The following is an 18,665-nucleotide window of genomic DNA, read 5'->3' as shown; positions in this document are numbered from 1 at the left end:
CTCTGGGGCACCAGCTAAGGCTACCCTGATGATGGATGCTGCCAGACCAGATGCATAAATATTAAGAAAGCGGAAAGAGCCAGACCTGCAATTTCTTTGTGCAGAGCAGTGATGAGGATGCTGTCCTTACAGCTGACCAGCACAACTACAGTCCAAGCTCCAGGTTTAGAAGGCTGTAGATGGTGGTTAAAATGAAGATTTAACTGTGGTTAACCATCTTGTGGTCAGGCAGAGAAGCGAGGATGCTGGTTATACTGGGAAGTTTTACTAGACTGCTGCTGGGTTTGTCCAGCACACTGGGCTGGTCTCTAAATTCTGTCTAAATTCTGATGCTTCTAGTGAAAGACACTTTTGTGGCTAGATGATTTTTTCACAGTTTTCTGGCTTTTGACATGAAAATATCGGATCCTAGGAATTATTATTCTATCAGTCTGGTGTGTAATGCTTGTAGTGCAGTGTCACAACTCACCTGCCTGCGTGCCCCCCCTTAATAAATCAGTATGGGTTTGCCTGGAATTGCCTTAAGTTTGGTGCTATCAGAAATATTCAGATACTGCAAGAAAAGAAAATAAATTCTTGATTAATGCTGAGTTAGCTGTCTCCCCTTTAATGCTGTTTCTAGTTCAATGGATGTCTTGATAATGGTGTTTGATCTGAAGGCCACAGACTTATTGATGGTCACAGATCAAAATACCATCCCTCCTAATAAATTATGCTTCTCTCTTCTGCTAAGAAGCACAGCAAGGAAGAACATCTATAAAAGCAGGGGAAAAATCTGAGCACTCCCAACAAAGACTCATAGCAGCACTACTCAGGGTAAGAGCCAACACAATTGAAGTACATTTCCAGAAGGGAAATTTGGGAAATGCAAATTGGATGCTGGTGCTGCATCTTTATTTTGGACCCCACAGCACAGCAAGGCTCATGTTGTTTCTTTTCCTTCCTGTCCACATCCTTCTGCCCATCTATCCCACCTTAGGTCAGATATAGCTTTGGGAATTTGAGGATATATAGCTCAGAAATAGCGTTGAAAAGACACAGGATATTCTTATTATGGCTCAGGGCTGCAGCTAATAGAGTTTTTGATTGACTAACATTAGCTTAATGTTTACAGTCTCCAAAATATCATCTCTTTGTTATTATCTAAGAGCAAGGAGAGCAAGGGCTGTTGGTGTGGTCACACAAAGGTCTCAGCAATCCTGCACCCAATCCCAACTGAGAAAGATGGAATTTTGTAAAATCAGGGACTATGAATGTAAAATAATCCTAATCTTGCTAGAGGCGATCTCTCAAGATTTGCATGGGGTATCCTGGTGATGTTGCTATGCTTCCAAGGATCTCACTTTGTCACCTCTCATGCTCATCAGGAAAAAAAGAAGTTCATCAGTTTAACATTTTCCAAGACTATTAACATTCACTTACAAAAAATGTGCAAATTACCTTCCTCTATTTAAAACTAGCAATCAGGACCCATTATATTCCCTGTAGCAGGAAGACTGAAAGACATCACATTCCAGACCATACAAAAAACTGTCTGAAATTCCAAATTTCCTCACTTCAGTCTACACATACCACCAAACCCCAGCATCCAGCTGTTTGTAGAGCTCACATGTTTCCTGAAGATGAAAACTTTTGCTTTGTGGCAACCTTTGAGCACCCATTAAAGCTCAGATGGTGGATCAGAGCAGATTGTGTGGTGCTGCCCATCTGCCCATCAGATGCCCGGGCTCACTTTTTAATAAGAGCAAGGAGCTGGTTGTAATGTCATGCAGTCATAATTCTTGGCAGTTGCTATAGTTCATATGTTTATTGGAAGCTGAAGCTTTGGAGCATTTTTCAGATGTCTTTACTTCCTGCTTCAGTGCTTGGGATTTTTTTTTCTCAGCTGAGCTCTCAGGGTCCCAAAGCCCTGTTTATTAGGGAAGGAACCATGTGTCCAGTGGAGTGTTTCATGGAGAGAGTGACTTTACTGAAAAAAGGTGAACGAGTCCAGGAGCACCTGCCTGGGCAGTGCATGTTTATAAACTTAGAAGGTTTTTTGATGTTTTGAAAAGGACAAGGAAATAACTTTTCCTGTAAAAGAGCTGGATATGGAATTTTGGGGCTAATCTGAGAGATGATGGAGTCTCCCTTAGAGAGAAGGTGAGTTGTGTCAGACTGACCTGGGAGAAGGCAGCACTTTCTGCTGTCTGAAGTGGACTGCAATTAAATAATCTCTCAGGCATTTAGGGGTTGCACTGTGGCTTGGAAGCACAGTTTGAAACAGAGTAAATTATAGGGCAGTTGGGGTCAGCGGAGAGTTCTAGCTCGTTCAACCACAACATTTCCTTGTACCACATGCTGTCTCAGCCACATGGATACCTTAGGAGAAGGTTCCAGAAGTTCTGAAGGAAGTATGTCACTCCCCATTCCTGTTCTCCACCCCCTGTGCACTGAGTGTTCAGCCCCCCTGTTCACCTAAGTCAGGCTGGCGTGTGCTCCCAGCCATGAAATGAGGGCAGTGCTCCTTCTGCGCAGTGATGAGGGAGAGGAGATGCTCCTGGGGCTTCACAGCCCTTGGTGTGGGCTTTGGAACCTGCAGGGAGCATGATTTCCAGGCTTTTCTGGGGCAGCCCTGAAATGCAAGAGACAAGATTCACGAACCTCCCTCATTTTTTCTTTTCCTATTGCTTGCATCTCAATTTAGGATGCAGGAGAGCAATCAGAGAGGATGCTTGGAATCCCCACTCTCACAGCCCCAGCCTCCTGAATAAGCAGAGTAATACTGGAGATTCCCCCCAGGAAGGTGGCATGTTATAAAATTTCTTCTAGGACAAAATTCCTTCTCTTAATAAGACCCCCATTCAAATAATCAAAGTCCCAGGGCTGAGATGCAGCTGGCCCATGTGCCCAGGAGAGCATTTCAGAATACTTTTACCCAACAGTTGGTCTGAGATCAAACAGACTTGGCATTGCGCTGTTTCCTGGATAACACGCCGTCATTATTTATTCATCTGAATCAAAGTGCTTGATGTTTTCATGCTATCAGTTAGACAGAGCCATATCGTCTGCCTCCCTTTTTTTCTTTTTTTTTTTTTTTTATTAATTTGTTGTGTTTCAAGAAAGTTTTGAAGCTGTTGCAGTGGGAAATCCATAGCTTAAGTGGCAGCTTGCTCATCTTTTATTTATTTTTGTAATAATCCTGTTGTTACTCATTCAAAGCTCCCAAAGATCCTTGTCCTCAATCAAAAGTTTCATGTTTGGATGAGGCTGTAATGATCTCTTCTAGAATAAAAGCATGTTTTCCTGGCTTTGGATAGGAACTGTCATTTTAATTTATTTTATTTTTTTTTTTTTTTTTTTTTTTTTTTTTTTTTTTTTTTTTTTGCTTTGTGATTTAAAGAGAGATAGTGTGTTTGGTGAAAAGCAAGTAATTTTAAAATTGATTTTTATATTTGGATTAAGATGACTATGTAAAATTCCCAATTTTTTCATATATTTTAAAAACACAAACACAGGAATGTCAAGCCAGTGGGTGAACCAGCAATGGGATGTGATTAGGGTGGTTTCTGGCCTGTTTCCCATCATTCTTGGAGAGAAAATGTTTTTTTCCCCCTATGAAAAATGGTGATTTTCCTCTGATAAATCTGTTCCCTTTTCAGTTTGGAGGCTTCTTTGTTGCAGAAAGAAATTTGTAACTCAAAGTAGATGCTCTTTACTTAAATGCTTCTCTATTGGAAAAGCATTTTTTCCATAGAAATAGAATTTCAATAGGAAATTTGCAGTCAGCTGTTCCACACGACAGGCAATGCTGCTCCCCCTTCCCCTCAAAAGGGTGGTTTCATACAGAACCTTCACTTCTGCATATCCATACCAGTGCTGTGGTTTTATAAGCACTTTTCCCTATTTTGAAATGTTTTCCTGTCTCCTGCTTTTGTGTAAAACATCCTCACAAAGAGGGAGGATGATTAATTGGAAACTACAGAGGAAACTACAAAATCAATTGCACTCAAAGAACTGTCTAATGCAGAAACTAAACAAATAAAAACCCCTAGAGGATTATATGGCTTTTTTCCTCTTTCCTTATTCAGTCATCAGGCTCTTAACTGTTACTTGGAAGATTTTTTTTTTTACACTAAACTATAACCTTTTTTATTTCATCTTATTGGTGCTCAGCTGCACATTGTCTGTGGACACAACAAACAATATTACAAAAATAGCTGAAAACTGTCTTGATGGACTGCAGTGTTATTGGGACCCTTTACACCAAAAGGAGTTCTGATCCCCAAACTCATTGTGCTTCTTTATAAAATTAATCCATAAGATTTTCTGCTCATAAATAACTGTGAAATGACTGAACTTTAAAACATAAGACATCTTATGTGCTAAACCTCATGGAAGAATAATCTCTTGATAAATTTAGTTTTAAAGTAACGGAAGCGTAGATGATTGCAATTCTATTTTCAGACATGCACGGTGAAACTTTTCTATTTTGTTTGTAGCAAAGCCAGTTTAAGCCAGGGCCTCCAAATGAAGATGGAAGTGTGAGAATAAGCAGGGTCAGTGTGGTGAACAGCCCTGGCCCTGGGTTTGGATGCAGTTTTGTGAAGATGAGCCCAGATTGTGAGAGATTAAATGTGAGATTTGAGTTGGTTCTCCAGTCATGTCAGAAAGATTGGAAGAGCAGGGCCTGTGTCTCTGCTCTCCATCTGAGCCACCAGAAGAAGCAGAGCACTCTGAAACCATCAGGTCTGGGATCATTCTGTGTGCATTGAGGCAGTGATGTCTGTCCTATCCAGGCAATACCTAAATAACAGATACAAGTAGGCCAGGCACTGAGATGTGCTTTGGGTATGTAAGGAGAAAGGAGTTAAGATAAATCAGCAGAACTCCATTTTTTTAGCCACTGTGAGGCTAAATGTGAAGCATGTGAACTGGGATTTCCCATTACTTTGTTAATGTGAGTATTCAATTTAATTTTGATTCATCTGGGAGAATCATAAATTGTAAGAATTGAGAGGATCAGTAATGCTTTTAATGGTCTGATCTTTCAGGCTTGATGTTCTTCTTGCTTGGGCCTCAGGGCTGGCTTGCAGGCTCCCCTGGGAGTTTTGTGGTGGTGTTTTGCACAGCTCCCTTTGCCATCACAATCCCCTCAGGGGACAAAAAGGTGAGGCAGAAGGCAGAGTCGATGACCTTAGGGGTCTTTTCCAGCCTAAATGGTTCTGTGATTCTAAGTCATGCTGAAGCCCGAGGCTGCAGTGCAAAGCTCCAATCTGCTCTGCTGTGACCGTGTCTTCCAGGACATCCTTCAACTTCTTTGCAGCTCAGTGACTCGGAGAAAAGGGAGAGGCACAATTCCCATAAAGGATGGTGTGGATTAACCTTGTCTAGCTGCCAGGTGCCCACCAAGCTGCTCTCTGACTCCATCCTCCTCAGACTGGATTAACCCACTATAGATGGCTATTAAGCAATCTAATACACAAAAGATGGTTAATAGGCCCTTGGAAGGTGTGAAATATATCCTGGCGACAGGGACAAGGGGAATCTGTGAAATGCCATCCAAATTTGCTTTTTTTGTTTCCTCCACTTCATTTCTCTATTCTTTGTCTGACAGTAGAGATAGGCTGGAGAGAGCTGGGGTCTAGAGACCGCTCTTCTGGAGTTAGAAGTTTTGGGAATAATTTTGGAAGGAAGGTAAAGACAGGGAAGAGTATTTTGCAACCAGACTAAACATTTATGTAGGAAGAGAGGAACAGTGCCACCCCACTTGTTCTGCTCTAAAAATCATGGTATGTTTTGTTACAATCTGCAAGACAAGCCCAAGACTGGAATAGGAAAGTGGCTGTGAGCTAGGACAAATGTGCACTTTCAGCTTTGTTTCGGATTATTTTGTTGTGATCCCCCAGGAGTCATGGGTGCCACTAGGCCACATTTCACTCTGCTTTTAAAAAATATTACCTCAAAACCACTTCTGCTCATGTAGCTGCACAGTCCAGACCTCAAACACCCCTTTAATTTGCAGAAACACAATGTAAGACATTAAATATTTTCTAGATTTGTGAATTTGTGGTGAGTCTGAGAGTATCAGGATAACCAGTGTGACCCCGTTTCTGGGAAAAATGTGGTTGTCATTGACTACTTAAATGTATCCCATTTGTTAAAACTGAAGGCCTATATTGTGTTCTAAAGTAATTGTGTGAACTGGAAAGTTGTTGTAGAAGTGTTGGGGTTTGCCACACACTGGAATTGAACAGCCCCTTGGTCCATTCCTTTGTCATCATGTAGCTGGAGGTGGCTGGTCTATATTTTTGAAGAGTCAAGGCAGAATTAAAACTACCTCGCCTCACACACCTTGCATCATATTCCACAGTGGTCTGAATTTTGGGGGGGAGACATCTCTCAGTCCAGATGCCCCTGCTCTGTCAGAGAAAAGCAAACAGGCAAATGTAGACACAGAGTTCACAGGTACCTACAGGCGCATATCAACACCAGAATTTTGGCATCACAATAAACAAATTGAATCACCAGAAGCTTTGCTAGGGTCTAAAGCATAGTTTATCTCTCTGAAGTAGACATTGAAAACAGGAGAGATGACTCATGCCCTAGCAGTGCCTATTTCTCCCTGGACGTGTAACATCCTGAGCTTCTTTGGTTTGGCTAATCTATTCCAATCCATCAGGGAAGCTAAATTTTAGTTGATTCATTCTATTCTGAGAATATGAGGCTATTTCACAAGAGTTGCATGTCCAATATATATATTTTTAGTCAAAAATATCTAGAATACATTATTTGCCCTGTCTAAGCTTAGGAACTAAACTTTAGGATGGATGAAGATGGATGTAGAGAGGAGCAGGCAGTACTTGAATCATTAGACTCATACATGGCAGATTAAAAATTAACAGATCTGATAACAGTCTTCCACTGCCTTGTCAAATTTGTATTTTTAGTTGAAATTGTCTTGAAAAAGCAAAAAGAAAATCTAAATGTTCAAACAGTACATTCTGCATCATTTTAGCACCCTGTCAGGGTAGCTGATGTTGTAACTCATAATGTCATCTGGACACTCTTAACCCCAGTATTTATAGGTACATAGGAAGAGCTTAGGTCAAAATATTGGATGATCTCTCAGTGGAATTGCTGTTTATCACTGCCATTAGTAATCACACAATCATATCACAGAATAGCTTGATTTGGAAGGGACCTTAAGGATGATTTTTTTTCCAAACCCTCTGCCATGAGTCATGACATCTTCCACTAAACCAGGTTATTCAAATCCTGTCCAGCCTGGCCTTGAACACTTCCAGGGATGGGATGTCCACAGCTTCTCTGGGCAAACTGTACCAGGGCCTCCCCACCCTCACAGGGAAGAATTGCTTACTAATATCAAATCTAAGCCTGCTCACTTTCACTTTAAATCCTGTCCTCCTTGTTCTACCTCTACATGTGCTTGTCTAAAGCCACTCTCCGGCTCTCTGGGAGCAGCTTTAGGCACTGGGAAGTTCTGTCAGTTCTCCCTGGAGCTTTCTCTTCTCTTAGCCAGCTATTGCAGCCTGTTTTCATAAGAGAATTGCTTCAGTTCTCTGACCATCTTTGTGGCTCTCCTTCGGACCTGCTCCAACAGGTCCAAGTTTTTCCTGTGCTGGGGGTCCCAGATGTGGATGCAGCACTCCAGGTGGGATCCCACCAGAGCTGAGCACCTTCTTCCACTTGCTGGTCACACTTCTCAGGATGCAACTCAGGACATGGTTGTCTTTCTGGGCCAACCAAGTAATGAAGAAGTTATTTTTAGGAATAATGTTATTTGGGTTGTTTCATGTTTTTTCTTACAGGAAGTGCAAGCAAGTTCCCAAAATATGGAGCTAGTGCATTTTCCATTTAGAAAACACTGTGCATTGATACCATCATCAGATATTTCCCTTTCACAGGCCACTTGATGTATTATTTTCTGGTTTGCTCATTGACTGTTTGGTCCCATAAGCTAAATTAAGCAAGGAGCCACAGCAGGGTTTGCAATGCTGGGCCTCTATTGTATCCTTCCAGTGCATTGTGCCTCAGGCCCAGTTGAGAATTACCAACCACTCGAGCATGCACTGGTGACACATAAATGCATGTTTGGATGTAGCGTCTTAGTAAATGCAATGTCCCCAGCAGTTTTGTTTGGAAGATTATATTATTGCTAATTAACAGAAAATGTCATGACTTTTGGAATAGAATTGTTTGTGCAGCGAGTTATTTATTCTGAAATATCTTCCCATGTGAAAAGATGAGGAAATTGTACAGGGGAGAATGGGAGGGATGCTTGGGATTGCCATGGGGTTCTCAGAAGTGTGAGTCTCATTGACATCAGTGGGACATAGCCAAAACCACTCCTGGTAATGTGACTCACTCATATACCTCCAAAATCATCCACATTTACCACTCTTTAAATGTTCCTCATCATTTGCTCAGATGCACTTTGGGTTTTAGTTAGTGTCAGGAGAAATAAAGTTTAATTCAGCTAACCTACCAGCAAAATGTAGTAGCTGGAAGGCGGCAATCTTGGTGATAACATTAAAAGGCTACTAGATATCTTTTAAAAAAAACAATGAAAAATCCCTGGCTGCTCTGCCTCCATGTTTCTGTCAGACTAATTTACATAATGGTTTAGAACATTATGTAATTCAAATCAAATCACTGTCAGTCAGCACCAGCATCCATTGCATCTTTTCCATGGAGCTACGCCCAGTAGCTGAAGTAAACTTCTTTGAAAGGAACAGCAGAAGACAAATAACTCAGTCTCTCTGATGCCAGGGATCTGACCCACTGCCTCCTGCAGTCACACCAAATATTCCCCTGGACTGACACGAGCTGAGGATTGCACCCCCAGAACCCATGTAAGCTCTTAACTCTTGATTCCTAAACTTGGCAAACAAACCCAGGCGGTTTTCAATCACAAACAGGCAGAATATCCCTCCCCTCTGGACAGCAATAATCCCTCTCTGTCTCTCGGGGGGAGAAGGGGGTCGAAATCTCTTCCATCCAAGTAGAAGAGCCACCAGCTTTATCCAAATAGTATTGCCAAATTTACAGTGCACTGAATAATGAATCAAATCTTCAATATATTTCAGCAAACATCAACTCCCTAATAGATTCTGTTATCCTTCCTGAGTATCCATCACCATTACCTGAAAAGATAATTTTGCCAGTGCACTTCTAAATCTGTGCCTTTTTATTTTTCACTCTTTTCTATTTTGTTGCCAAAGCAGTGAAAATATTTACCAGTAGCTGGGACTCCATTAACATCGAAAATTATCAAAAAAACATAGACAGGAACCCTGCATCCTTGTCCAGGGTCACCCACCATCATAGACAGAGATGCTTTGCATGGAACAAAGAGGAGAATAAAGTAGTAGTGACAAAACCTCACAGAATTGGTGTGAATGTCACTTGGGAGTTATTGCTGTGGGCAAGGACAGGTTTGTGAAAAGGTTATGTTTGCCTGGAATAAAGTAGGTGGGAGGAGGAGAGAATTTTCTTGTCTAAGGCATAGGAAAAGAATAGAGGTAGAGGAGGATGGGAAGCTGGGTATGTTGGAGGTGTATGGATAGGGTAGGGTTTAGTGAAGGAAGTGGTTTTGGAGCAAGGTGCTGTTGCAGACTGGAAGGACCTGCAGTTTCACCTCATGTTATCCAGATGTAGCAGGGGCATCTGCTACCTCCAACAGCTTAACTTTGTATGGTTTGGGTCTGTCTCCCCCAGCCTTTCACATCCAATTTTTTCTTGACCCTTCACCACAGCCTCTTTTTATTGCTGTCCCTTGAAAGAAGGAAAACCTAAATCGCTCTATTCACTATTAAAAATGAAATTTAGTTGTTATGTCATGTTTGTCTCTTAGTTCAGTGCTACCATTGTTAAAGAGGCCCTGGCTTTGCTTACAGAGTTTCATCCATCTCTCTTAATGTAAACATGTCAGTTCTGATGATTGGCTTTTATGAGTCTGTTTGTTTTCTGCTGATGAAATGTGTCTCCATAACTTAGATGGGAGGGGATCAGGAAAGCCTTACCTACAACTGTGGTAATACATCAGACAGCTCTCCAGACGTGGCTCCTTCTTCCCTAGAAGCATGCAGCCAAGATCTTGCTGTCTAGCCTAAAGCTGCCTTCTTTCTCTGACATAACCATCCCATAATGGCACCAGAATATATTTTAATAGCTGTTTTACAGCTTCCTTTATCCGTCTTTATGTCTTTACAAAACACTCCGTGAATAAAATGGACCAGATTTGATATATTTTATTCATGTGAGCATTCAAAGCACCTAGTGGTGTGAGCACTGTGTATTATGTTTGGCACAACATGGAATTTTCCTGTAGATTTCTTATTTCTTGTTCAAAAGCTAGTGACTGCATCCTGAGCTAAAAGGATCCCTCTTTCTTGGTAACTCTTTCCAAGCTCTGTTTGTTCAGAGTAGCAAAGGAGAAATCTTTCCCTGGATCTCAAGGCTGTGTAGTCTATAGTAAAATAACTCTGAGGCCAATTTCTATTTAATTAAAATAGACATGAAAACCTATTGGGTGCAAAGAATTATAATTCTCAGCAAAATATAGAGATCTGCATTGGTAACTATAATGTGCTGTTTCCCTCCTGCTTATTTATGTGATTTGGTTGCAAAGTAATTTGAAATAAAGACACCTGCAAAGAAAGCAGAATATTTTTAGCTCACTAAAAATATTTATTTTATCATAAGGGAAGACTTAGTGCCAGCATTTAATTCTTGGCAAAAAATTTATCATCCCCAAATACCCTTTCAATATCAGGATGAAATATACTGAATTCATTTCCTTTAGCACATGTTGGCTTTCTGCAGGCTTTATTTTTTCAGTAAGTCATTGGCAATGTCAGAATGCCATGATTCTGATGAGTGAGCAGCCAGCAAAACCCATTAAACTGGATTTAAAAGAAGATACTCCCTAGGCAGGGCTGGTTGTGACAAAAGGCCCATGGGTCTGTGACTCTGAAGTTTTGTTTTGGACATTCTATGCTGTTTTGGTTTGGATTGTCCCAACAATTTGAATGCAATGAGTTCTCTTGCATATTTATTTGTGCCGCTGGTCAGCATCCATGGCGAACAAGAAGGCTTGTTTTGGGAAATGTGTTATGCAATGTCACATCAGCCTGCAGGTTGGCCTTGTGACATGGCAGCAAGAGGAGCTCTGGCTCACATCTCCTCCTGTGTCAGCTTGGACAGGTTTCAACACTGTGCTTTGCCTAGGAGAGCTCCAAGAGCTGAACATTTCAGCCATTTCTATCAGATTTTTGTGGAGTACCACAGTTTTCCCCTGCAGACCAGCCATGGGAGGCTGCCTGGTCCCCACCAGGCACTGGATTCTCCAGCTTCCCTTTTTGCACCTCCACCTTGGAGCTCACCCAACAAAATGTTTCTGGATGAACAAGCATTTGCAGATTGCTTTCACAGGGTGCAAAAAGCTCAGGGTTTTCCAGCAATCTTGGTTACCTTCTAGGCCATTAGTTTAATACCTCAATTACACACTATCTGGTGTTCATGCTCTGGTGTCAAGGTGCTCTTTTTAAAGGAAACATTTCCAGCCAAATAGTCTGGGTCCTAAGAGATCAATTCCCCAGGTGTGACTGCCCTGGGCAGAGCTGTGCTGGTTTATGGCAGCTGGAGATGTGGATACGTGTTAAGAACATGTGCTGCAAAAACAAGCATTGTTTGTGGTCTTGAAAAAATTATGCCTGTTGGAGGAAAAAGAAACAAACCAAATATCAGCTTAAGCAGAAGTAACGAGTGCGCTGTGTAAAATTCTGAGGACTGCCTTGATGTGAGCACACAGGCCCTCAAAGTGTGTGCTAACAGCAACTGAAATTTTTCAGTTAAAAGAGAATTTCCCATGACACCTCCTCACTGTGGAATGTGAATTGTAGTATAAATATAAGTGAATTAAGTCCCAAAATGTTGTTTGTTTGTTTGTTTGTTGTCAATAAAATTATGAAGTGTGCCTCAGTCACCTAGACTCCTTTAGCTTCTTGATCTTTTTGCAAAACTTCTTTATTTGATCAGAATTAAAAGCAGTTCTCCATGAAGCCATTACTTTTTGGCTGGAATAAAACTTCTGTGCGATCCCATATCAACTTGTCATCTTTTTAAATCTGATTAGGTGTTTGTGTTTATGTGTAAATTTATGCATATGAATTTATTAATCTAGACCAGTGACATTAAATTAGATGTGTCATTGCTCTGTTCTTTATTTCCCTAGCCTACTATTCTCATGTTTTGCTGTGCTCTGCAGGTCAAAGAAAAATGCCAAAGAGATTATCTGGAAAAGGAGTGTGTGGGGGGAGAAGATGACTGTGCTCCATGTAGTCTCAGGCAGAAAGACAACCCATCCACATGACTGTTCGTGTTACCACAGCAGTTAGCAATGCAAAATCGTTATTTAATCACAAACATTTCTTCAACAAAAGGAGAATTTAGGGCTCTGGGATTAGTATTTTGTAGGAGTTTGGACTAGCAGAACTGCAGTGCAAACATCCCTCTCCCCAGCCCGAAGTCTGCAGTGGCTTCCTGAGTGGCAGCATGGAAATCAGCAGATGGGGACAGTCCTACTCAAAATGAGCATGTCTGATGCCTTTAGCCTTTAAAAGACACTTTCACAACCTTGATCTTCCAGTTTGGTTCCTTTATTACCATTGCAAAGGGCCTGAAATATAAGCTCATGAGTCCTTGATACAACAGAGGGACTTGCAGGGCATGCAGGTGATGTTCTGAGAACCTGAAAGAGATTTTGAGCTGGAGTGGCTGAAGCCCATGACTCTAAGGTTAAAACTGCAATGGAAAACAGCATTTTTCTTTCTGAACAAATACAGGTGCTAGCAATGCCTAATTTGTTTGCTCTCACTTCTTGCCACACCAAAGAAAGAATTCTTCTTGGGGCTTTATTTTCATATGCATGTTTTGTTTGCATAACCAGTACATTTTATCAGCAGCAACCGATGCTAACTGACCAAGCAAGAGGGAAATTTTCATTCTGTGCGTGGTGATATCACAGAAACAATGTGTTTGAAGCCTTGTACTTCAAAAATATGCCTGTGAGGAATGGAAAAATCCAGGCTCATATTGTAAACACGTGAGTCACAACAGCTATTATCTCTTAAGAAATGGCATTCCAGCTCTTTGGTTCAGTCATTGATGATTTCCCTTTTTAACTTGTGGTGCTTTCTTACCCTTTTAAGAAATATCTGGGCTAACCCTAGCTATTTGTAGAAATGTTTGCAATTCACAGATTAAAACAAATTAGACATAGAAAAGACCCATGAAATTATGTTGTCCATTTCCTGAAAGGATATGAAATTGAAAAAGAATTGTGCTAAATATGTATATATTAAAATGTGGAACTTTAGCTTATATACAATGTGAAGACAAAACATGTCACAAATTTGCAGTTGTAAGGGTGCTGAAACATACTTTTCTTAGAAAGAAAAATTAAATAGATGACTAGCAAAAACACTAATGAAGTTTGTGTAGGATTTTCCAGTTCTTTCTAGGCAGCCACTTTTCTGGAAATTGTAGATAAAATTGAAAAGATCTGGTTTTGACCAGTTAGATTCAATTTTCTAATGAGAGAGAGCTTTAAGCAAAAATAATTCCCTTTAGAAAAAATAATTAAAACTTCTGATGCCAATTAGGTTTTTTGGGCTACTTTATCTCCCTCACCATCCCCAATCTGTTTGTTTTTCTTTTGAGGAAAAAATTGAGTAGTTCTGTTGCCAGAAAGGCTTCTCTTGGAAGTCTTTAGGGAAGTCTGAGACTGTGTGGACAAAGAACACATTTAGGTTTATTTAGATTGGGAAGAGTGTTGAAACAAGACAAGCATAAGTAGCTTTTCTTGCTTGCACCCAGGTTCCTGAGACAGAGGCAGCAACTTGTGTTTAAAATCATTTATGGACTTTTTGCCACTGCTCTGTGATTTCATTCAAAGTTTTTCCAGTCTCATATTATTAGGAAAAGCAAACAGTCATTCCCTGTCAGAGTTCACTGTTATTTGTCTCTGCCCCGATACAGGACAAGTGGTTCTGGGTGGCCACACTTTCGAAGGACGAGTCTGGACTCTCAGGTTTTTTGGTCTTCAATCTTGTTTATTAATTCTTATCTACAATATTTTCTCTTTGCCCAGCCGAGGTCTGTTCAGCAGGACAGCCGAGTGCACTCTCCCCACCTCTTGGGCTGGTGCTATCTTTTATACTAAAAACTACGTATACTATAGTTTATAGTTACTTTCCAATACCTATCATCTATGTTAGACAGTGACTTTCTACTCTAAACCAATCTGTGAATGCCAATGTCATCCTGAACATGGATGCCAGGGAGAAGAAAGAAGAAGGACAGGGCACGCCCAAATCCCTCCATTTTGGAACGTCTGACCCCCATGTACAGAATCCCGAACCCCCCTGTACAAGGTCGAAAACCACCCTGTACAGTGCTCCAAAATTTTTCCCTTCACCCTGTGATTGCCACTGCTATGCTATTTAAACTTTTGTGACCTGTAATTCTTCATACAAAGTTGGTAATTTGTTCCATGGGTTGAGATCAAATTTCCAGGTGTCTTTGGCTTCCTGCCAGGGTCTCTGAGCCCCTGCCAGGGCTTTGAGACGTCCAGGGCATCCAGAGAGATGTCCTGGGTTCCAGCAATTCCCCATTCACTGCCTTGACAGAGCTCATGATCATCTGGACCTCAGCTAGCAGCCCGCAGCGTTCTCATCTCCAGTTTAGACACCTCTTCTCCGCCCTTCCAGCAGTCCTGATCAGCCACTGGCTTTTGTTGTCCCCCTTCAGCACCGAGACAGGTTTCATTCTGGAGAAATAAAAATGGAAAGGATACAAAAAAATCTCAGAGAATTCTCTGGCCACCTGTATTGATGTCATTTATAGAAAGTGAAATTCTATTTGCTGAGTCACAAAACGCTGGGCGTAGGAAACTCGATTTGTGGGAAAGCTTCTGATTTCCTGTTTTTCAGGAGGAAAGGGGTAAAACAAATGACATTGAGGGGACGGGGGAAAGGAAAAAGGAGAATAAATCTAACAAAAGAAGAATGTCAGAATACCCCAAACTCCAGGAAGGATAATTTATTTTAGCCCTGCTTGTTCAAACCAGCTGTAATTCAGAGCATAATGTACAAGCTTCAGTAAATCATTCCTGTGTGATAGACTGTGATCAATGACAATTTAATGAATTCATTTTAAAATGAAGTCAGAACAGGAGAGACAGTAGTTATTTGAAAGCGTCCTTTACTCAGGGAAATTGAGTCAATAAATATGCTATTTGTCATGCAGAGTCCAGTTAGAGTCTTGTTTGCTAACAAAAATGCTGTCATCACAGAGCCTAATAGACGCAAACTATCTGGAACTATCCATTGCAAATAGACAAATTCCATCTGAAAGCAGAAAACAAACGTTGTGGCTGAACAAAGAGTGGGATCCTGCACACGTTGCTGAATGAAAGAGGGTAGCCCACCTCAAAATCTACTATTTTGTTTGTCACCAGAGTGTATTCTGACTGAGTATGAATGGCCTGGTGGTGGCAAAAATACAAGGTCTGTGTTTCATCTGTGAAATGAGTTTTAATTGTTGTGGAGTGAGGGCTTCTCTCACCGGAAAAACATGCCTCTAAAGTGACTTTAAATTGCAATATGCGGCTTCAGTGAACTTGGATGGATTTGTGCAGGCTGCTAGAACAGGGATAAGCTTCATCCTTTTTCAAACAGTAGTTTTACATTAATTTTCACAGCTATCCATGTTGTTTAGTGCAGGCACAAGAAGGCTTTTTGTTCGGCTGTGCTTTTCACGCTTGGTTTTATTCATGTAAGTTGAAGAGATGGGAAAACTCTTACTTGTTTTCATTCAGGCAGAGACTGGAAGTGTTAACATTGAAGTACCATCAGGACAAGATGATCAAACTTTACAGGTTTGGGTTAGAATCATAGAATAAAAGAATATCCTGAGCCGGAAAGCACAAGGGTCACGGAGTCCAACTCCTGGATATTCAAATTTGTCTTGGATTAAAGGAGCCTACAGATATGACAAGCTGGCAGTGGCTGTTCAGCATCTTGGAAGCTTGGTGTGCTTTCATGAAGGTCCCAGAGCTCTGCCAGGCACAGTTGAGCTTCCATCATCCTTCAGATTTCAGGGTGTGGAGGAAAAGAAAATGCTCAAAAGTCCTAAGGAGGCATCTTGAATATGGTATTTCCTATCCCAAAGGAAAATTAAAATTATGTTACAGAAGCCTAAGACAGAGATTGTGAAGATTTTTTTATGGGTTTTAAAAATCTAAACTTGACCCTTCACTCTTTAAATTTGGAATAGAACAGCTGGGGCATTTTTAGATTTTGCATCATGTGGCCAGACATTGGCTGATTTAGATCTTCCTTGCAGTCATCTTAGGAACATTGTTCATCCACTCCCAGAGCTGAATTTTCAAAAATGAGTTAGGAATCTGAATCTCTGTGGCTTTCAATGAAATTTAAGCTTATGTGAATCTAAGTTACTTCTTAGTTTGGATTTAGGATCCCAAATGACTGAAGAACTAAAGCATATTACACAGTCTATCTATGAAGTCTGTTTAGATTTGATCATATGTGATTTCTTATTGAAATTACAATTTTGGTAATTTTTGTTTTCCTTGATGTTCTATTAACCACATAAAAACAGATGAAGAGCTTCCTGATAATATATAATGAGTTACTTGGGGGTTGAGTTTGGTGGGTTTTTTTTTTCATTCTGCTGGCTTTGTTCTTCTTGCTTTCCTCGCACCGCTAACTTTTGATAACTTTTTTTTTTTAATTTCAGCTGTTTCCACTACTAGGAGTAAAGACCAGTAAAGACAAAGCAGGATGAAAAGATGGCTGACTTCTTGTTACCACCGGGTACTAACAGCTTCCACCGGTTCACGCCCGAGTCCTTGGCTGCCATCGAGAAGCGAATTGCAGAGAAGCTCGCCAGGAATGCCAAGCAGGAATACAGAGAGCAGCTGGGCGAGGAAGAGAAACCTCAGCCTCAGTTTGACTTGCAAGCTTGCAAGAAGCTGCCTGATATCTATGGGACTGTTTCTCCAGAGCTCATTGGGGAGCCCTTGGAGGACATCGACCCTTTCTACAATGATCGTAAGGTGAGCACCAGCCTGCTCCTCTGCCTTTGCTAAAGCGTGACCTCTGCTTTGAGTGCTCTGCTTGTTATCTTCCTACAAAAAGTAAAAATAATTCTTTCCCAGATTAAGGATCAGAATGTTGGCATGAGCAGGGCTCCCGGAAAACATCTAAGCAGGAAGGCAAAGAGGGATAAAAAGCATAATTTAAACTTGTGTGTTTTCAGATAACCCTGAGAATGAATATACAATATCTGAAATGAGCAGAGCAGTAGCTGAGTTAATTTAAGCCAGAGGTTTTTATCTGCCCTATCTTGCCTTCTGCATGAGCTGTGACTTCACAGGTCTGTTGTTTATCACTTAAGCCCCTTAATGTTAAGGGCTTCTGGGTGACTTGAGCCTTGTGCAAGCACTCTGCACAAGAGCAGGAGGGCACCTTCGCAACTGTTCCTGGAGAGCAGCGGCTCTGCTCCTGCTGAGGAAGAGCAAAACTCCATTTCAGGTGACCAAAATAGAGCAGGAGGGAGGTGTGAGCAGCATGTGCACTGCTGGCACTTTGCAGAATGGTGAACTTTGTCCCAAAGTGAGCATCACCTGATGAGGGATCACGTGCAGGCTGGACCAAAGCCACAGCAGTGCAAACAGCTTCTGTCAAAAGGCTGTTGACAGCAGAGCTGGGCTGGTTGCTTACTACAGTTCATTCCCCTTTCCAAGCATTTCATAAAACAGAGGACAAAATAAAGCTTGGAAGCCCTTTGTATTTTTAGGCAGCTTCCAGTTTTTTCATGTACTGCTGTTCCTGATTTGGGGCTATGCTATTTCCTGTAAACAATGAATTAATATGACCATAATGGTACTTCTATTAAAACAGTGTAGATGTAGGTGCTAGAGCTACAGAATAAAAGTTAAATGGATAAAGGCAAACAGATTACTTACCTGGAAGGGGCAGAGTTAATTTACCTTTTAGTTTGCCTGCTATCCCTGGGCAAAAGCAACAGGATATAGATTTGCAGTTTTAGTGCCATGAAGTTTTTAGATTCAAGGTGTGTGAATTGCTTAGATTTTATATATTGGGTGTCTCAATTCTGTCTCTGAGTGAATATTAGTTCCTCTATGCCTGGTGGGGCATCTTCAGAGCTCTGCAAATTGGGTCAGCATCCAATTCACTTTTATTTGGGTTTAAGATAACTCAGAGAATTGTTTTTCTCTGGCCATATTAATCTGAGCACAATGAGAGTGCTTCAGTGCCAAGGTCAGATCCTAGTGTGGAACAGTGCCTCCTACAACTTTTGGCTTGGTGAGACAAAATTGAGAGCAATAAAGTGTTCAAAGTAGAGAAGTTGCATCAACAACATAGTGAGATCTGCAGCACCTGGGAAGAAGAGCATCACATAATTTCTTCCATCACATTTTAGTGTCCAGGTAATTTTTTTTTTTTTTAAAGGTGATTCTGCTCTCTTCCCAGTCCCATGGTGGAGGTGATGGCACAGGATCCACTAAGGGTTGAAGAAAATAAAAATACTTGGGATATTGCAACAGGACAGTC

At 41.1% G+C, this 18,665-nt stretch overlaps 1 protein-coding gene across 4 annotated transcripts in view; it reads left to right on the top strand.

Moving 5' to 3' along the window:
* LOC121337971 (sodium channel protein type 5 subunit alpha-like) overlaps window positions 1-18,665 on the top strand; it is a 215,118-nt gene that overhangs the window by 24,081 nt on the left and 172,372 nt on the right. For all 4 annotated transcript variants that reach the window (XM_041408460.1, XM_041408459.1, XM_041408457.1 and 1 more), the window contains exon 2: window positions 16,825-17,143. In XM_041408460.1, coding sequence (XP_041264394.1) covers window positions 16,877-17,143 — 267 coding nt within the window. In that variant the 5' untranslated portion in view covers window positions 16,825-16,876. The remainder of the gene's footprint in view (window positions 1-16,824; window positions 17,144-18,665) is intronic.

This window comes from Onychostruthus taczanowskii, unplaced genomic scaffold (genome assembly GCF_017590055.1).
Source record: "Onychostruthus taczanowskii isolate IOZ18803 unplaced genomic scaffold, ASM1759005v1 scaffold3, whole genome shotgun sequence".
In the NCBI taxonomy this organism is placed as follows: Eukaryota; Metazoa; Chordata; class Aves; order Passeriformes; family Passeridae; genus Onychostruthus; species Onychostruthus taczanowskii.
The sequence above is the reverse complement of the archived record's forward strand: the minus strand, read 5'-3'. Positions and strand labels throughout refer to the sequence as shown.